Source organism: Ascaphus truei, chromosome 2, assembly GCF_040206685.1.
Source record: "Ascaphus truei isolate aAscTru1 chromosome 2, aAscTru1.hap1, whole genome shotgun sequence".
Lineage (NCBI taxonomy): Eukaryota > Metazoa > Chordata > Amphibia > Anura > Ascaphidae > Ascaphus > Ascaphus truei.
Genome location: NC_134484.1, coordinates 331,340,269 through 331,360,321, shown reverse-complemented (window position 1 = coordinate 331,360,321; position 20,053 = coordinate 331,340,269). Strand labels below are relative to the sequence as shown.

Genomic DNA, 20,053 nt, shown 5'->3' with positions numbered 1-20,053 from the left:
TTTTGACGGCCAATCAGGCCTTACCAGATTAAATAGTCCTCCTCCTCCCACTCAGAAGCGTGTGTACAGAGCTTCCAAACATTTGGTTTGAAATCGATTTGATTGTTTTCTAAGTTTATTTCATTTGACATATTTTGGTGTGGGAAATATAGGGTAATACACTGAGGGGCTTATGCAGAGAGGATCGGAAAGGGAATAGCGCCATCTTCTGGCCAAAAAACTCGCCAGAAAATCTTTTAGTCACGAGAAAATGGCGCGATTTTTAAAATCCGCCAGAACAGTTTTGTAAAGTGTAAAAGTCGCCACACACGTGGCGAGAACCTGGAACTCGCCATGCTATTTTAGCGTGCAATGCCAGAAGGACCGAAGCGCTGGAACGCGCCATTCTGCCCTTTACTATGGCGTGTTCCAGGTAGCCAGGAAAACTTGGCAATTTGACTACCATCTGCTAAAAGACGGTAAAGGCGCTTTCTGCATACGGCCATAATTTATGCCAAAACTGTGGCTATTTCATTGCCGTTTTCACAGTAAATCACGATCCTCTCTGCATAAGCCCCTGTGTGTTTTGTATGGAGTTTGGGGTTTATTTTGGTGTTTAAAAAACGTTTTTAGTTTTCACCCAGAGGCTGCAGTGATTCAGCCCAGCACAGTCACACTCAGTGTTTCTGAATGTACACAATAACGTGTACAGTACAGTTTTTGAAAATTCTCCAATTTGTTTTTCTAAAGACATTTATTGTTTCAAAAAGTTTTATTTGTAGTCATGGGAAATTATGTAAGTATTAAAACAGTTTGAAAAAGTGGGGGTTTTTTTGCCTGTTGAGTCACAACTAGCACAATTGTGTGTCATTTAATTTTCTATAAAATTTTTTTTAAATTAATCAACTGGGTAAAAAGCTTCTTTAGTTGCCGACTGATATAAAATAACGACCAATAAAAAAAAAAAAGCATTAAAAAAAAAATCATGACAGAATGGGTTAAAATAATAAAAGCAGACATTTCAGTCTTTCTAAAATAAAAAGGTTGAAAAAGCTGTCTGTGAATAGGTTTAATGGCTATGCACTTCTTGAACTCAGGTTGTGCTGAAAAGCTGTGTAATACCGTAGGCATACTGTATGCTTATAGGGGTACATGTTAAAATGGACATGAAGGTAAAGGTGAAACTGTGTGCTCATTTGCACGTCATTTCCCAGAATCCCTTGCTGCAGTGGAAGCACTGTATGCTAGGAGATAATGGGGAAAATCAGGGTTGCAGACCTGTCTGAGACATGTGAATGTGCTCACAAGTGATATTTTTATTTGCTGTAAAATAAAAATAAAAACTCTTTGAACAAGAAAAAATAAGTGCAGTCGCTTCAATCTCTTTCCAGTCCAGTTTAAAAATCATAAAACAAGCCTTATTCCTATGATCTATTATTAATTTCTATATCTGTCTGTGATGAGAAAAATCTTTAAAAATAATATGCGGTATATAATGATGTAGGAGACGTTTCTGCTCCTGTTAAGACTGGTAAGTTATTTAACAGTAGCGCTACTAAAAACAATGGTTGAGGACATATGTGTTATTTAACACATTCATTGTCATTAACAAAGGTAATAATGTCTGCTACATCTGTATATTATGGAGGTGCAATAGAATATATATTTGCATACATATATGCGATATATATGCACGCGTGTGTATACACACACACACACACACACACACACACACACACACACACACACACACACACACACACACACACACACACTGTATTGGCCTGAATATAGTGCTATGTTTTTTTTCCTAAAAATGCCCTTCCGAAACCTGTACTCGTATTATATGCGCAGCCTAACCCCTTTTATTTTTCATGTAGAACACCTTCAAAACTTTAGGGTCGTATCGTGTGCGAGGCCGTACTATATTCTGGCCAATACGGTATATAACAAAAGACAAAAAGTCCTAGTGCTACATCTAACGTAATATATTATATAGATAAATACTTATCTGTATATCTTCTCATAAACAAGGGTCCTTTAGTAAAATTCTTTGGCCAAAGTATTTTAAGCCTACAACCACATCACGGTATAGCCCATCTATAGGTCTCAATAGGTTAGGTGAGGAGACCATATAACGGATTGAGATGTATTGTTATGGTTTACTCTCCCTGCTTGTTTCTATATGGGACTTTAACAGCTGATTTCACTAAATCAGTGGGGAGAGTTGGTTACTCAGCAGCTCATATTTCACAAACTATCAAGGACACTGTGGCAACCCTGTATCTGTTACTATCACATGTGAAATTGAACCTGTTGCTTAGTTACAATCAATTGTGATTTAACCTTTTTTGTCTCAATTAGTGAGCCTTGTCTTTTTTATATGGATTAAAGAACACAAGTTTTTATTATACCATGGAGTGTGCGCTTTTTCAGTTTTTTCTTTTTATACACACACACACACACACACACACACACACACACTATGCGCTTTTCTTAATTTTCTACATGTGTTTTGGGATTAGGTTGTTTCTGGAAAAGCTGCCTTTCTCCCCAGCTATAAGCATCCCCTCAGTTTATTGCCAATCCAATCTGGCTGGCAATATTGTTACTGTACTCATTCATCTGTATATTTATACATTCCTCCTATTTTAGGTTTGGGTTTACTTATGTTAGCACAAAATATTGATTTTAATAATATATACACTTTGAGTGCTGTATATATATATATATATATATATATATATATATATATATATATATATATATATATATAAACCAACATCACAGCTTGCACTCAATGTACTGGTTCATATAGACAGGTGCTAGTCTCAAATAATAGAAAAACAACATTACCATTCTCTCGTCCGGTAAAGAAAGACTGCACTCGGTTCAGTAATCATGAAAAACTGTATTGGGCATCTGAATAAAAAAGATAAGTCACCCAATCCGACGTTTCGGTCCTGGAATAGGACCTTTCTCAAGGGGGTGCAATGACAGACTGATAGACAAGCATATATATACCCTCACCACATGTGACAAACACACCTGACTCACATTACCTACAATCCAAATCTCTGCAAAAATCACCTGCCAGGTGTGTGTGATGAGCCGTCGCCATCTTGGAGGGGGTGTATGTGAAGGTAATGACCTCACTGATCTGCCTTCATTCACTGCTACTATGTATCTACCCTATAGTAAGGTCAGTCTTGCAGCTTGTCTGTCTGCCAGAACGACCACTAGGTGGCGTACCTGGCTATTCCCAAGCTAGAGTCAATGGGGCATGCAGAAAGAGTGAAGGACAGCCTTAGGCTGTCTATACAGGCAGCAACAAAGCACCAATCAACCCAAAAAATGGAAATAATGATATAGCAAACTATGGGGAGAGAGAAAAAAAAAAAAAAAAAAAGGGAGTAATGCTTCCCATAAATGACAACTGGTAATGTAGCCAAAAAAACCCTCTTACTGCACATCAATAAACTGGATCAATCCTATGGGACAAGGCTCATCAAACATAACAGTGTAACATAGAAACCATCCATACTAACACAAAAGGAAAGGGATATGTGAACACACGAGGGATATACATATTTACACAAAGAAAACTAAAAACAATTTAGTCACGCCGTGTCTGATATCTATACATACTACTACCCTACAATACCCTATATCCCAGTCACACACAGAGAGACTGAGACAGCAGGCAGGAAGATAATACAAACAATGACTGCAGCAGCAGCGCACCGTACGTTTCATGTGCATGCAGTAAGGAACAGCAGAACTACAGTAAATGAAAGGCCAATCATAAAAAAGGCCAATTATAGAAAACATCCCAAATTAAGGTCCTCATTAAGACCCTTTGGGGTCACCGTATTCAGATTATATATGAGTCTTGCTTCCATTTGCAATAACAGTTTGTTCCTATTGCCGCCCCTGTTTGGAACATGTGCCTGTGCGATCGGCATGCAACGGAACGTGGCCAGGCTATGTTTCAGAGTTTTAAAGTGTCTAGCCACGGGCTGGTGTTTCAACTCATCTTGTCTGTGGTCTCCAAAAGTGCCTTCCTGATGGAGGACCTGTGCATCGCAATTCGTTCTTTCAGCATTCTTGTTGTTTTCCCCACATAGTACAGTCCGCAGGGGCATCTAATAATGTACACTACGAAGCGTGATTCGCAGTTTAAGAAATGCGAGATTTTTATGGGAATACCACTGTGTGGATGTGCATAGGTTTTACCTAACAGAAGGTATTGACAATTAACACAACCCTTGCATTTGTAGACTCCAGGTGATTGTTTGAGCCAGGTCGTTCTGGTAGAGTATTTATCCACAGGATCTGCTGAAGTAAGCATGTCCCCCACGCTACGCCCTCTCTTATAACAAAAAAGAGGTGGCAGCTGAAAGTTCTTTCCAATTTTTTTGTCGTTAGTTAGAATGTGCCAGTTATCCCTGATACTGTTTTGTATCAACCTTGAGGATGTACTATATGTTGAGACAACATTAAAACGATCAATGTCCTGTGTTTTGTTGACCGGTGTCAAAAGCTCCACCCTGGTCTTGTTTCTGGCCTTAATAAGGGCTTGTTCTATTACTCCATTGTCATACCCTCTTTGTCTGAAGCGATCCGCCATCTTCTCTAACGCAGCATCCACCTCCAAGGGATTACTAGTGATGCGCTTGGCTCTCAGCATTTGTGAGTATGGAAGACCCTTTTTCAATGTAGCTGGATGATGGCTCCTGGCATCCAGCAGAGTGTTTCTATCCGTTGGTTTGTGGAAAACCCGTGTCCCGAGCTTCCCATCATCCAAAAAGACCACTGTATCCAAATAGTTGATTTCCTTTGTGTCATGACTTTCTGTGAACCTGATGGTGGATGGTATCCCATTGATGTGTGCCACAAACTCCGACAGATCCTGCTCTGTCCCTTTCCAAAGCATGAAGATATCATCTATATATCTGTTGTAATGTAGAATGCACTCCGAGTGTGGTGCATCGTTGAGGAGGTGAGTTTGCTCGTAGGCATCCATATAGAGATTCGCATACGATGGGGCCATATTGGACCCCATCGCGGTACCCATCAGTTGCAAATAGAATGACTTCTCAAACTTGACTTCTCATACATATACATACACATATACACACGAGATATAATATGTACATATACACAGAGTGAGGGGATACCCCAGATTAGCAAGGAGACTTTTGTGGAAAGTTTGGGCACCATCCTTTGAATCTGTTTGATGCAATTTTTCAACATATCATTGCGAGGTATCTATGAATAATTTCAAATTGAAATATATGAATGAAAAAGTGTTTTTAACCAATTGCTATCTATGCTATCTATGATCCATAGGATAAAAAAACCATAGAAATTCAATTGAAAAAAGTATTTAAAGTGTACCGTAGTTAAGGTTTGTAAGCAAACCCTTCAAAACTCTGTAAATGTCGAAGTTAAGGTGACATGCAATGGTAACCCTCCCATGCTTTGCTGATGTCATCATACATGACGTCCCAAATGACATGTCCCATCGCATCAGTAAATGTGGGGTGGATATAGGTGATCATGGAATTTGTTGAAGTGTACATCACATATGTCAGGATGTAGAGATGCAGCGGCCGTTATTCGAACACTTCACGCGTTGTATACCTCGGAATACCTATGTCATGGCGCTTGATTTCTTCCAACCATACCGCCTTACGAAAATTGCATTTTAGTGTTAGTGTTAAACACTGACATTGGCACAGTACTGTACACATTACAATTCATTCATTTCTGCCACGGATACAAAACAGAATCCATGAAATTCAAACAAAGCAACCGCGATAAACACGTGTGCCTGGGGCAATTGGCGGTGTTAATGCCGCGTGGAATACAGCAGCACACACGAAAACGGCGCTGTGATTTGTTCGTATAATGGCTGCTGCATCTGTATGTAACACACAAAAGGCTACTATTATAGCACCGTGGACAATCTCCACACTGACTAGCACTGAAAACTGTTAATTTCTTCTAAGCTATCACAAACAAGCATGGGGGAGCAGAGTGGGTGGGTGGTGTATTGCGAAGCTCAATACTTGTAGGATGCAAAGGGTGGATAAAGAAAGGGATCAGAGAGGACTGACACTTGTGGAGGGTGGGGGTGTGGAGGGATAAAGGGTCCGCAGATACTTCGTGAGGCAAGGAAAACAAAGGGATCACAGAAGCCTGATGTATCTGCGGGGGCAGAGTGAGAAAGACACCGGAGAGAAAGTGATTGGACATGCATCATGCTTGTGGTTGGCAAGTGGAGAAAGTCACTTGAGAAACCTAATGCTTGTGAGAGGAGAAAGGGTTCAGAGAAGCCATATGCTTGGGGAGAAAGGGATAGGAGGCCTCATGTTTCAGGGGAGCGGGAGGAGACAGGGATCAAAGACTTGTGATGCCTGGGCAGGTGGGGAAGAAGAGTCCACAAATGCCTGATGTTTGAGGAGCGGGCTAGGGGAGAAATGGGCCGAGAAGCCTTATTCCTTGGGGATGCATTCCATATTCTCTGATGGGATCATGTCACATCTGATGTCATTTGTGACATCATGTATGATGACATCGGCAAAGCATGGGGGGAGGGGGGGAGTTAAGGTTGCATGTCACCTTAACTTTAAAATGTTAAGACTGTGTATGGGTTTGCTTACAAACCTTATCTACACTTTAACATGGTGCTAATAAACACCTGTGCTGGTATTTTGATCACCTTGGTGATCATTAAAAATTTCTATTAATTAACTTTACCTTGCATCACCTACCCCAACCTTGTGTGTGTGTGGCCATTCTATTTACTAATTAAAAATAACATTGGCATGTATAAAACAAAAATATTAGACAAATATATATATATATATATATATATATATATATATATATATATATATAGTAAATGGATTGGGGTACACACTTAACTAGTATAGACCAGACTACTGGAGAGGGTGCTGCTGTCAGTGTACCTATAATTGTACTGTACACGAATAACAAATGTGTATATATATATATATATATATATATATATATATATATATATATATATATATATATATATATTCACACGTGATGCATGACACATGTATTCACACTTGTGATGCATGAGCCTATGGCACCAAATGGGTTAAACGTGTGGCTGGGCTGTTATACCTCCTTCAATGAAGCTCTGTCTTGAATAAGAATGCAAAAACAGTATAAAACTGATTTTGTGATTTGGCCGATTGCCCCTCACCCCACGCAGTCTATTTTGGATGGGGATATTTTTTCCTCCACTGCTCTCCAGACAAGCATTCTATTTGCACCTGACCATATGGCCCTGCTTATCAGTCTGGGCTGAGAACTGACGCTGGTATGCAGGATCCACTTGCCTAATCAGAGAACTTTCCATGCGATACAGCAGCTGCAGCTTCTATCCTGAAGTCGGTGCGTACACAATGTGCACTGTAAATGTAAATGTCAGGCAATATATTTCAGAGTAAACTTAGCAAGCACATTTTTTTCCACTTATAAAACAGACACACTCACTGTTCCTCGCGGGAAATAAATATGTTTTCTGGTCTTAAGAAAAAAGCACAGGAAACCTCATAACCTGTAAGGAATAACTCCAAACATGGATTGGCCAAAGTGCCATTAAATAAGTACTGATACTGTGTTTTATTGCATTAGAGCAGTGGTGCTCAACGCCAGTCCTCAAGACCCCCCCAACAGGTCAGGTTTTAAGGATAGCCCAGCTTCAGCACAGTCTTTGACTGAGCCACCTGTGCTGAAGCTAGGATATCCTTAAAACCTAACCTACAGGTATTGGGGGGTCTTGAGGACTGGAGTTGAGCCCCCTGCATTAGAGCACAATCCTTTCAGCATATACAGTTTTAGAGGTTGTTTCCAAAATAGACCCCTCCCTAAAAAAAACTTATAAATAAAAAAATGTGTAGTACTCTGTATTATTTCTTACCTTTACACTTTGACCACTACCTACAGTATATATTTTTGTCTGCGGGTCACAATTATAACGGCTGCTTTAGTGTTTTTATTTTTCCTCCATGAAAAATACCCACGTTTTCAAATCACTGCTTCTCTGGCAAATATGTCAAGCTCCAAGAACGGAATTCAATGCGAATTGTGGATTCTCGACCAATAAGTAACATTTTGTTGCAGACTCACAAAACGTAACATTTTGTTGCAGACTCACAATAAGTTGCATTTTAATGAAAAATAACTGATGTTTGACACGACATTGAAAACATAAAATTAAAAAAATATATAAAAATTGATGATCAACTGATGATATTGTGGTGCTACCAGGAATTAAAAAAAAAGAATATAAACCACACCTAAAAGAAATCCAAAGCGAAGGGGTGGGGGGGATATTGTCGATTAGACTTTTATCACACAGAAACTCACATTGACCTCACTGACCCTGAGTGCTTAATTTGGGGGATTTTCTCCCTTTACGTTTTTTTTTCCCCTGTGGGTGTGATTTAAGTGAATATTACAATGGTCACCTGTTTACTTAACATGTTCTTTATTTTATTAGTTATGTGAGTGCATGTTAAAACAAGTAGGAATAGGGTTGCCTGACAGTAATGGAAATCCGAACATCTGAACATAACTATGTGATTGACACCTTTAAAAAAAAACATCATTAGACAAATATTTGACATTATAGAAACTTTTACACTTTTTTAAACATTTCAACTTCATGTTTAGAATTGGGTTTTGCTGCTCTTTGTAATTGCCTTTTCGCCGCATTCACCGGCCCCTTTTCTTTCCAGGTGATAAATTGACATGGAGGGGATGGGATAAAATCTGATTATACAGTATCATCACGGAAGTGACGCTATTAAACTGACAAGTCCAGCCGCCTTCAGAGTCCTTGCCGTAAATGAGAACAACGGAGAATTGATACATTTTGATCATTAGCATTTGCAAACATGGGCAGCTGCCCTAAGGAGTGGGGGACAGAGAGAGAACATGACATTGGGATATCAGAAGGAAGAAGAGAGGTGAAAGTGGACAGAGATACAGGTTATTCAATAATTACTTGGGAAGGTGTAAGTCCCATTCATTTGAAAGACGGCATCATAGTCGAATAGTGGACACAGAGAGAAAGGAGAAAGAGAGACATTGAACAAAGGGAAGAGAGAGCATTACATGGTGCCGAGTAATGTAGGGAAAAGCCAGAGAACGCAAGGTCGCATGGAATAATAGTGAATGGGACACATGGCGGAAGTGTCGCGTCTAGAAAGATTGTGGCTTTATGGCAGCTATGGGTGGTATTTATTCAAAGGTATCAAGTGGGATGGGGTGGGGAAGGGGAGTGGTGACAGGAATGTAATAAAATAGATAGTTCGTTTAGGGTGGTCAGCCATTTTAGGAAAAACACTCATGGAAGAAGTTTCCCTCCCTGCACTAATAATTAAAAAAAAAAACATATATACAGTATATCAAGTATTGTTGAATTTTTTTTACTGTGATTTATGTTATGTATAAGTAATATATACAAATATTTATCTCAGCAAGGCGGGGGGTCCTTGTCATCTGAACATATGATGGAAAATTAAAAGATGATTAGCCCCTATATGGATAATGGGAAGGTAGCCGGAGCGCCTTTAGCTTTGTGGCACGGGTTACGCTAACCTTTGGTTAATTATGGTTTTACAAGCCCACTTGACTTTAGGGTCAGTGGCTGGCACTTATGGTGAAAATTGATTTATGTTTGTGTTATGGAGCTGGCAAGGTTATGTTAATAAATGGTATGGCCATGTATATTCAAATAAGGTGCCTGTGTTTTATTGGGGATTTGGGACGGATGGCTGTTTTTATATAAGGAATCTAGCAGTCAAGAGAAAGAGGGGGCACAGAATAGAAAGACAAGGAAGAGAAAAAGAAGAGAGTACCATGGGAAAATAAGAATAGGCATTACCCTAGGCACAGAGATGTGCGTACCCGCTGATCCGCTTCGCCACAGTTTCGGTCAAACTTTCCAAAAAGTTAAAAGAAAACACAGAAATTTCGATCAAACTCTTGCTGCCAAACGTTTTGGCACAATGGCTCAAATAGTTCAAAATTGGCTACTTTGCTTTTTTTTAAAGTGACAAAATAGCAGCCCTTGACTTTTCAGTTCAATAGAATTTCGAAAGCAAAAGTGATCAAAATTAATTGAACATAAAATACCCGCCGACTTTTAGCGTGAAACGAAGGTGCCGCAAATTTGGGGATCAAGGCTATTTTTTCGTGGTAAAGGGTGAAATTCGCATAGTTCACTGAGGTATGCAAAACGTTTACACATCTCTATCCAGGCATATGGGTGGGAAGAGGAATGGGAAGAAAAAACGCTCTGCCCACACCTCACTCCCTCTTTCTTGTCAATGCTGATCAATAGAGCTGCACTGTGGTACGGTGTTGAGGAAGGAGTGTTTCTGTCGCTCACTGTGTGTGTCTGTTATGGTGCGTTTTGTTTGTCACTGTTTCTGGGTGTGTCTGCCACTGTCTCTGGGAGTGTCTTCTGTCATTGTGCGTCTCAGTGTGTGTCAGAGATACACACACACACACACACACAAAGTCTCACCCCAAAACACCCACCCCTCCCACAGTACCCCCTATCTCCATCAACAAACCCCTCCAAAGCAGCCTCCCTGATTCCTCCCACCCAACACAACAAATCCCCCTAACCAGCTTCCCTCCACTCAACAAACTTCTGGCTCCTAAAAATTCTAAAACGTTTTATCGGTATATATTTTTGTCCACTCCCGGATAACTGCAACTTTAGAATTATTTCTGGTGCATGGCCTGAGAAGCTTTTGCCACAAAAATAAACAGTTCTACATGACCACTGGCAAAAGCGTTATGTTGGTGAGCCGCCTGACAGAAGAAGCGTTATTGTTAGCACCCTAAGATGGGAATGAATACGCATTTCACCATGCTTGTGGAACAAATGCAGCTAACTTAGTACAATGCCGGCTGTGCTATGCACGATGCTTCTCTCCCTTCCCTTCTGCTGCTCCGCTATTCAGCATTAGCCAGTGTTTTCCAACCTGGAGTGCTGAACTTGAAGTGGAGCCTTGGGGGCTTCACAGGGGGGCCCAGATTGACAAGTAAGATACATACAGTGGGAGATTCAGAAATGGTCAGAAATAAACAGAGACGAAACGAAGAACAGTGGAGTCACAAAATTACAGTATAAAGAAAAAATATGAACAAGAAATAAACCCTTATTCTGTAAGATCTGATACCACCAATCTGGCAGTATCACATGGAAAGCCACAATGGCTTACCAAATAAGGGCTCTAAAGATTGTTTTAGAGAGAAAGAATGTAGTTTCCCTTCATCAATAACCCAAGTAATAAATTGCACTAAAATATCCTTATTTATTTTTTTAATTGTCGTTTTTGAGAGCACAACTCTTATACCCATGTCATTGTGTTGTGTACACGGAATACAGAAAGGAGGTCCCAAACGCAAAGCAAATAGCTTGTCAGGGGGGCTTAGGGTAAACGTTTGGAAACGACTGGCACTAGATATATAGGGTGTTGCCGTTCTAAGGTAGCAGTTCATGTGCAGCTCATGTGTTTTTAACCATCCTGCAAATAGACCAAAAAAAAAAACTGGAAGATTTCACTAAGAGGTATGTGACCAGGATGAAAAAAGGAACAGAAACTCAATTTGAAAAGTACATTATTATTTGCTTTGGCGCAAGCAGCTGGGACTGGTGATTAAAACGTAAGTCTGAAATCAATGTTGATGTGAAGTTCCCAGGACCTGATATTAGTTTGGTCTTAATCAACAAGCCACTCTGCCAGATTTCTAGTTAAGCAGCCGAAGGAGTTGTGAATTAGGAGGGGTGAAATAATTTATCTGAAATCTACAATAATGGTAAGTTGTATATTACACAGCCCCGGGGACTTGCGGGGTTTTACACATTATAAATATTTAGGCACCTGATCAGTTGTGAACTCAATGGTGCTGTTGTGTTCATAGTCCTGCCAAATTCTCATGCACAATCCCCTGCTCCCACTCAATATATAATCTTTAGTGGATACTGACAAACAAGGAATCATCAAAGTTTGTTGAAGTCATTGCTGGCTTTGCAATACACAGTTTAACATGATGTTATTGTGGCCTCTTTATTTTATTGCTTATATGAAGAAGGAAAAAGTCTCATTGCGCACATGGCACAAAAAATGAATTTCCTTATTTTATGATGGGAAATAGCAGAATTCCTACACAGCAGGTAATGTAATGCTACAAACTCTGGATAAAATGCTGGACATTTCTAACACTCATTAAAGTTGCACTCCCTCCTTAGGCCTAAATGAGCCAATGGCATTGGGGGAAGAGCAAGGATGACCGGCTCACCCGCTTACCCATGCCAGGCTCTCCCTCCGACATGAATGGGCTCTGTCCTCAACCCCAGCTAATAGTGCTGTGTGCTGTTTTGACACAATAAACCTCTAAATCTCTTGAAAAAAATCTGCAGAGCCTTGCATCCTCAATTTTCTTCTATGCTCAGGATCTCTGTAAGCAGGATTTTATTAAACCAAAAGCACCTGTACTAAATTGCAAGTATTTTGCCTTTTTCTGATTTATAATTTAGGTGTGCAGCACTGTTATACCTGGTGTACTCAACCCCAGCTAGACAGCAACCCCACTCAAACCACCAATCCAACCCCCTAGCGCACTCAAGAAGATGCCAGATCACATCTAAGGCAGCTGACCCCTTATCGCCCCACCGCTCTACAAGCTGGACTCCCGGATCAGTCCTTCAGTCTTTGACGCCGGGAAACTTAGCGGATCTGGATGGGGTCATATAATCACTTTCGCAAGAATCATGTGACTTCTTGCTGGCAGAAATGAAGAGGAAATGATGCTCTTGCATCTCGGGAACTGAACCACGCTCATTTCAGTTACGGGGACCACATGCTTCTAGACTTACTTACTGGTTAAGGTACCTCCAGTAGCATCCCCAGTTTTTGGAATCAAAATGGCATTTACATCTTCCGCATAACGTGGGGCAATAGGAAGTTGGGACATCATTCGTGGTGGCTTCCTATTGGCCCATGTGACAGGGGGGATTTAAATATCAGGAAGTAACTGGAGGCACCTTCTCCATTAAGTATCTCAGGAATTAGGGGGTCCCCAGACCTGAAATTAACATAACATTGTTCAGCCTTGGGTCCCCCTGTTTCCCACTTATGTAAAAAAAAATGCTAAATACTGTAGGTACAGATGGAAGATACAATATAGTTTTGCAGTGTTTCTTGATAATGGATTTTGGGAAGCATATAGCGCAAATAATTACGCCGTAAAATAACATCTGTAATAAGAATAATTGGGGGGTTTAACCGGTTTGACACAGGGGGGTGGGGGGGAGGGGTAATCATGTTAACATCATTCAAGGCCCATTGAGAGAGGATAATACTACAGTAATATTAAAGCAGCAGTCCAAGCTGCTTTCCCCCCCCCCCCCCCTTTAATATGTCCATCAATACAATCCACACAATGATAAGTAATTAGCAAAATTTCCGATTGATCCGTTCTCCTGTGATTGATCGGTGAGGATTTGGCTCGGGGGTTCACTAAATGGCAGTGTAGCAGAAGAGGACCAAAGATGTAAAGTTCTGTGGGGAAGATCATGTGACCAGGCAGTCACTAGATACAATTGGTTCACTGCTAGAGAGAGGGCACAGCTCAAAAAGGGGTGTGCCAGAGCCTGTTCCAGAAGAGGAAGGGGATGTAACTTTGTAAGGTTGCTATAGAAGCAAAAATGCTTGTTACTTTATAATACATTAAAACTCTCATTCAGAGCTGTTTTAAAAAGAAAATGCTACAAGTGCTCTCATTGTATAGAACTGATTTATTAAAACACACACACACATGTAGGATATTGATTGGTCTTCAGCTTTAAAAGTGTAGTGAAGACTGGAAATTTAGGAACTTCTAACAACAAAACTACTGTAGCAGTCAGGAAGGTAATTTCCTAAAACGTCATTTTATTTAACCGCCCATTGCTTTGTTCCAACATGTTTTATGCTGTAGCGGATGATTCATAAAAGAAGAGATGTCAGTCGCTAAGGGCCAAAATCAGCGAGATTTTTGGGTTCCGGATGAAAATAAAATGACATTTTAATGAAAAACTTATTATTTTATAACAGTGAGGTTTATGAGACCAATAGAAAATCAGTGAAAATCACGAAAATCAGCGAGTCTTAACCTGTCTGTGAAAGGGTAATTGATTTGGGAGCTACACCAAAATATTGGATTCAAACCTATTTAGGCAAGATATTTACTGTGCATGGAGATTTGTAGTATTGTATACGTTATTAGTGCCATGTATAAATACTTTTTTCTTAAAGCTCCAAAGCACAGGGTTTACATTAGTGAAAACCTAAAAAAACAGAGATCCTCCCGAACACAGAACCAGGGGAAGGAATATAGCTGGCCTTGTGTGGCAGATGCAAAACACCGTGGCCCACAGCCTTAAATGGTACTGTATATTCCCTCGCCATCATCCTGATGGCTTTTTAACATTATTTCAGTTTTGTTCCTGATGGGCCTCATAGTTTATAACCATAGCTGCCCCATAGAATTCTGGGGCACAACTTTTCACTGCCTGTCAATCACTACCAGGCAGGGACATAATCGCGGAGGGCCCAGAAAGGTTTTCACAATGGGCCCACTGTCCACTTCTTCTGCCCCTGCACTTAACCCCTGCATTTTTCTGTGCAGGCAGCAGTATTATACTGTACCTATTTTGCAGTTCTGCGTGTTTAACATGATGATTTTCATTAACTCCTTTACTTATTTCCTATACTTTCTCTAAGGCCGAGTGTGTGTTATTGAGGGTAAGGTGTAGGCAGAGGGGCTTTTCAATTAACTGTATCGAAAACCAGGAGTCTTTTGTATAATATTAGGTGACCAATAAAATGTAAATGCCCTGGACATTTTTATACTAAATACAAAAAATATGGGTAAGACTGCAAACCCAATAATGCCTACAAAAGCTAGTTAAAAATCAAATAACACTAATTATCTACAATTCTATAAAAAGTGAGCACCACACGCTAGGGGGATTTTTTTTTACAGCGACTGTATGTTACATACACAAATACATAATACATAGGTATGGGAGTTAAAACACAAAAGTGGTCTAATCAAAATTGGAGGCCCTGGACCAATTCCAAATAACCGAGACTCTCCGAACGTCATTGAGATATGACAGGCCTGGAGAGCTACTGTATGTTGCATGAAGAAAAACAGACCAATCTGTGTGCTGTGCAGCAGATAAAACTTACTTCTTGCATGGCACAAACATCTTCTTCTCCTCCAAGACCCGGAGGCGCTGCAGGGTGGCATCATAAGTGACTGTGGCCCTGGTGTTCCTGCCCGTGCTGTGATCATATTGCCCCGTCCTGCCTTCCCACTGCAGAGGTGCCTGGCATGGGGTGGGGTCGGCTGGGGTCAGCATCCTCCCCGTATTAGCATGGCACAGGAAAAGCAGCGAAAAGCAGCAGCAGGCCACGGGTCATGAAGCTGCACAAACATTGCAGGTGCACAGTCTTCATCATCTTCTCTGTGAGTCAGCACCAGCAGCCTTGTTTCCCTTCCCCCTTCCTCCTCTTCTGTGTGTTGACTGTCAGCAAGGAGGCAGGGAGGAGCCCACAGCACATGCAGTGAGGTTGCTGCAGCAATGCACTGTGATGAATTGTCACAGGCTGCCAGGGTATGGGGCACCGTTCGGAACACTAGCAGTTTCTACACAAAATGACTAATACCATGTATTCTGCCAACAGGATAAAGCACGAAGTTGACATTCGGGTATTTACAGGATGTTTCACAACATGTATTTTGTCAGAAAATAAAATATGTTCACAAACTGCATTTTGTCAAATAATGTTTTTTTTTTAATTTTTATAGCACAGCTGTGTATATATATATATATATATATATATATATATATATATATATATATATATATATATATATATATATATATATATATATATATATATATATATATATATATATATTTTAGGCACTATGAGTTCCTGTCAAATTGAGCTGACCATCTAAATTTGGTCTCTGAGGCACAGGGAGACAAAATGTCTAAGGTCACAAGGAGCTGACAGTAGGATTTAAAGGGTTTCCAGGTAGCTTCTCCAAAAATACTGGACACAATGGTGCGAAGCGCTCGAGAAAAGTCGGTGGGAAGGTATTTTATTTATAAATGATCTGACATGTTTTTTTTCTAAATTTCACTCCACGTATTTACCAATTTGAACCATTTCATATTCTATATAAAATAGTGCAAATTGGTGCATACTTACATACATAATTTAGAAAAGACGACGTAAAGGTCAGATCATTTATAAATAACATACCTGAAGCCATACAGGCCCATGGCGAGCAATACTAATCTTAATGCTCCTCTCCTACAAATCCCAAGATTGTTGTACCCCTCATCCTCCTCTCACAGCCCTTCACCCCCTCCCCTCCACCTCATCCCCTCATCTCTCCACACGCTCACTCACCTTATCCTCCTCCCCCCCCCTCAATTTCCCTCCCCTTAGCCCCCTCCCCTCAACATTACTCCTTCACTCATCCCCCAATCCCCCTCCCTCATCCTCCTCCCAACCCCACCTTCCCTCATCCTTCCCTCAGACCCCTCCTCTCACCCACCCATCCCCTCCCCCTTCCATCCCCTCAGCCCCCACTCCCCTCTCTACCTCCAATACCCTCATCCTCTCTCAACCCCCTCGCCCACTCCCATCTCTACCTTCCTCTCCCCTCCCACCCTTAATCCTTCCCCTCCCCTCATCCTTCCCCGTCCCCTCACCCCAACCTCCCCTCAACCTTCCCTCCCTTCATCTCCCCTCCCCTCACCCCCATTCTTCCCCCCTCCCCTCATCCTTCCCCCATCCCCTCAAGATTTCCTCCCTTCATCCTCTACCCTCACCCCTCCCTCAACCCCATCCTCCCCCATCATCCTTCCACCACACCCGTCACCCCTCTCTCCCCTTCACCCCCCTCTCCCCATCCCTTCTCCCCTTCCCTCTTCCCCCTCCCCATCCCCTCTCTCCCCCTTCCTCACTTCCCCTCCTTCCCCCCTCCCCATCCACTCTCCCCATCCCACCCCACTCTCCTCTCTCCCATCTCTTCGCCTTCTCCCTCTCTCCTACCCAGTCTCTCTCCCCTTCTGCCCAATCTCCCCCTCTCCTCTCTCCCCCTCACCTCCCTTCTTTCCCTCCTTCTCCCCTCTTCTCTTTCTTCTCTCCTCTCTTGTCCCTATTACCCCCCGCTCCCCAATCTCCCTCCTCCCCGCCCCCATCTCTTCCTCTTCCTATCCCCTCTCCAACTCCCCTGTTCCCCTCCTCACTCCTACCTCTCCTTCTCTATCCCCCTCTCCACTCTTCCCCCTCCCCTCTCCAATCCCCCTCCACACCCTCCCTTATCTCCCTCCCCCTATCCCTCCCTACTCTCCCCCCTCTCTACTCTCCCCCCTCACCTCTGCTACTTTCTTCCCCCCTCCCCTTGGTCTTCCCCTCTTCCTTCCCACCTTTCTCCCCTCTCCCCTCCCTTCTCCTCTCCCCCTCTTCCTTCCCTCTCACCCAAACATTTTCACCAACAGCAAATAAATATATACTAGACTAGTACATGCATGATATAATCTGGTACTTGAATCTTCATTGAGTTATTAACACCGTGTGGTGATATTCGGTAACAGTACTGATGTGTCAATACACAGGGCTGACTTGCTGTAGGTGAAATTGGATAGATACTGGTTATATGATGTCAAATTGTGACAGGAATAGTATAGCCAAGCAATCACCTCCTAGTGTATGGAACATGGAGTGGTCGTATATCCAGTATCTAGATTGTATCAACATAAATGTTTCCAACTTCAAATGTGGAAAAATGGTTATTCTGCAATAAAAAGTGCATACAAGGCTGCTGATTGTTAAAGACCCCTGGCAATCTGCTGCGTTCAAGGCCCCGTATCTCTGGCCAGATATTTGACTCATAGTATTGTATTTATAAGTGGAAGACCGCAGAAAGTTGTCTCCAGGGGGTCTGAGATCATTCAGTATATGGAGCAAACACTTATATGGATAGTTAAGTGTATCTAATGTAATGTACTGATATAACCCCAGCCAAGTAATAGTTAAAAGGTCACGGAATACGTAACTGGTAATGTTCAATGTCTCAGTATTCTTTGAGTGGGAGATTCCCTAATAGTACATCAGGGGGCCAGTGTGAGGTCCCGTCCCCGAAATGGTTGATCACAGTGTGCGGTACAGGGCACTTTAACAGGTTAATATTTATTTATTTATAAAATATTTTACCAGGAAGTAATACCTCTCGTGTTCAAGTATGTCCTGGGCACAGAGTTAAGACAAATAATACATGTTTACAAATACAGTTACATAAATGAGCAGGGTATAAATTATATACAAGACATTGCATGCACAGTTAAAGATAATATATATTATGGGCGTATGAAACAGTTACAGACCAGATTAAAATGTGTGACAGCCTTAGATTTGAAAGAACTTAGACTGGTGGTGGATGTACCCCCTCCTTCTCTTTTCCTATATACACCGGTATCAGTAGTCAGGTTAGATACACCACCTAAGATCAACACCACATACACACTGCCGGTAGTTAGCCAGTCGCTCGGGTATGAGAAGCACAGAAACAGTATCTTTGTTCGGTGGTTGGTGTCTAATATCTCAGTGTTCTGTGAGTAGGGGATTCTTTAGTTTTATATCAAGGGGTCAGTATGAGATCCCCTCCCGCAATGATTGATCAAAGTATACGGTACTTAATACTCCCCCCCTCGTGTATCAGACTCGATAAAAGGTGTACCGCCTGAGGTCAACACCATACACACACTTCTGGTAGTTATCCCGTTACTCGCATATAGGAGGCACGGAAGCGGTATTTCCAGTTATAACCTCAGTAACACCTCTATTCCCCTCCCCCCTCCCCAAGGGAGATCTGCTGGTATAAAGGTCTGTGTCTCCGCAGATGGTAGTGGGAGACAGGCAACAGGACAGGCTTTCAGGCTCTCAGGTTTCTCGGTACAGCTCCTCCATCCTGCAAGACTCCAGCAAGAGACAGGAATTCTCCCCGCAGGCACATTCTCTCTCTTTGAATAACGTAGTCTGAAACAGTGACATATAACTGGGTGTTTATTCAGAACCAGCATTACCTTCATTTTCTTCATTCCCATGGCCAGTCACCCCAGAGGTTTGAGACCCCAAGGCTAGCCTTTACCCCCTTTCCCCCTGATGGGGAAAGGTAGAATCTCCTCCACTCTTCAGAGGGAGAGCCAGAACCACACAATTTAGTAGAGTATCCCCTTTTATACCTGTGCAGAGTCTTGTAACCCTGCCCCATAACTGGTCAGGTCTAGGTACTGACAGGCATCACACCATATTGCATGTGACCCAGTCAGTACCCTCCCAGGATGACACTCCAGCTTGCGGTTAGGCCTGCACCTGGATATAAAAACACTATATTCATCCAGTCTGTAATTCCCATGCTAGGCCCAGGTGCAGGAGCTTAACCCTAACACTGCCTGTTCCTATCAGGACTTATAATGTTAGGGCCAGACAAAGACATAGCCAGGGCACTAGGCTACACCTCTTATACTAGCTAGTATTAGTATGTTAAGAATAATTTCCCTCGCATTGAGAAAGTGCTTAGTACTGCAAAGCACTTTCAAAGCTGCCGCCTCAGTTGCGGAACATCGTGACATCATGGCGCACGTATCGCCAAGAGGAAAGAATCCCCTGAGGAAGCTCATACAGGAGCGAAAGGCATAGAGCGGAGTCTGCATGGATCGATTGCAGCACTGGGCGGGCATCCGGTATTGGAGAGCTGCAGCTGATTTTTGGCATCTTTCACCTGCTCTGACGGAGTAGGAGTGCTACTGTATGTTCTCCCATATGACCCAGGGTGGTCTGAATGCCCTTCCTAAAGCTGCTTTACTTTGTGATATCAATTTATAAAGCAATCTTCACTATTACTGCTTTGTCTCCTTCTATGTTGAATTCCCCTCCCC

General features: G+C 41.9%; 1 protein-coding gene across 1 annotated transcript in view; it reads right to left on the bottom strand.

Annotated features, from left to right (window-relative positions):
• Nucleotides 1-15,661, bottom strand: part of EPDR1 (ependymin related 1) — a 50,459-nt gene extending 34,798 nt beyond the window's left edge. Inside the window, 2 exon segments of the mRNA XM_075586642.1 lie at nt 15,282-15,484; nt 15,486-15,661. Coding sequence (XP_075442757.1) covers nt 15,282-15,484; nt 15,486-15,554 — 272 coding nt within the window. The 5' untranslated portion in view covers nt 15,555-15,661.
• Between the last annotated feature and the right edge of the window lie 4,392 nt (nt 15,662-20,053).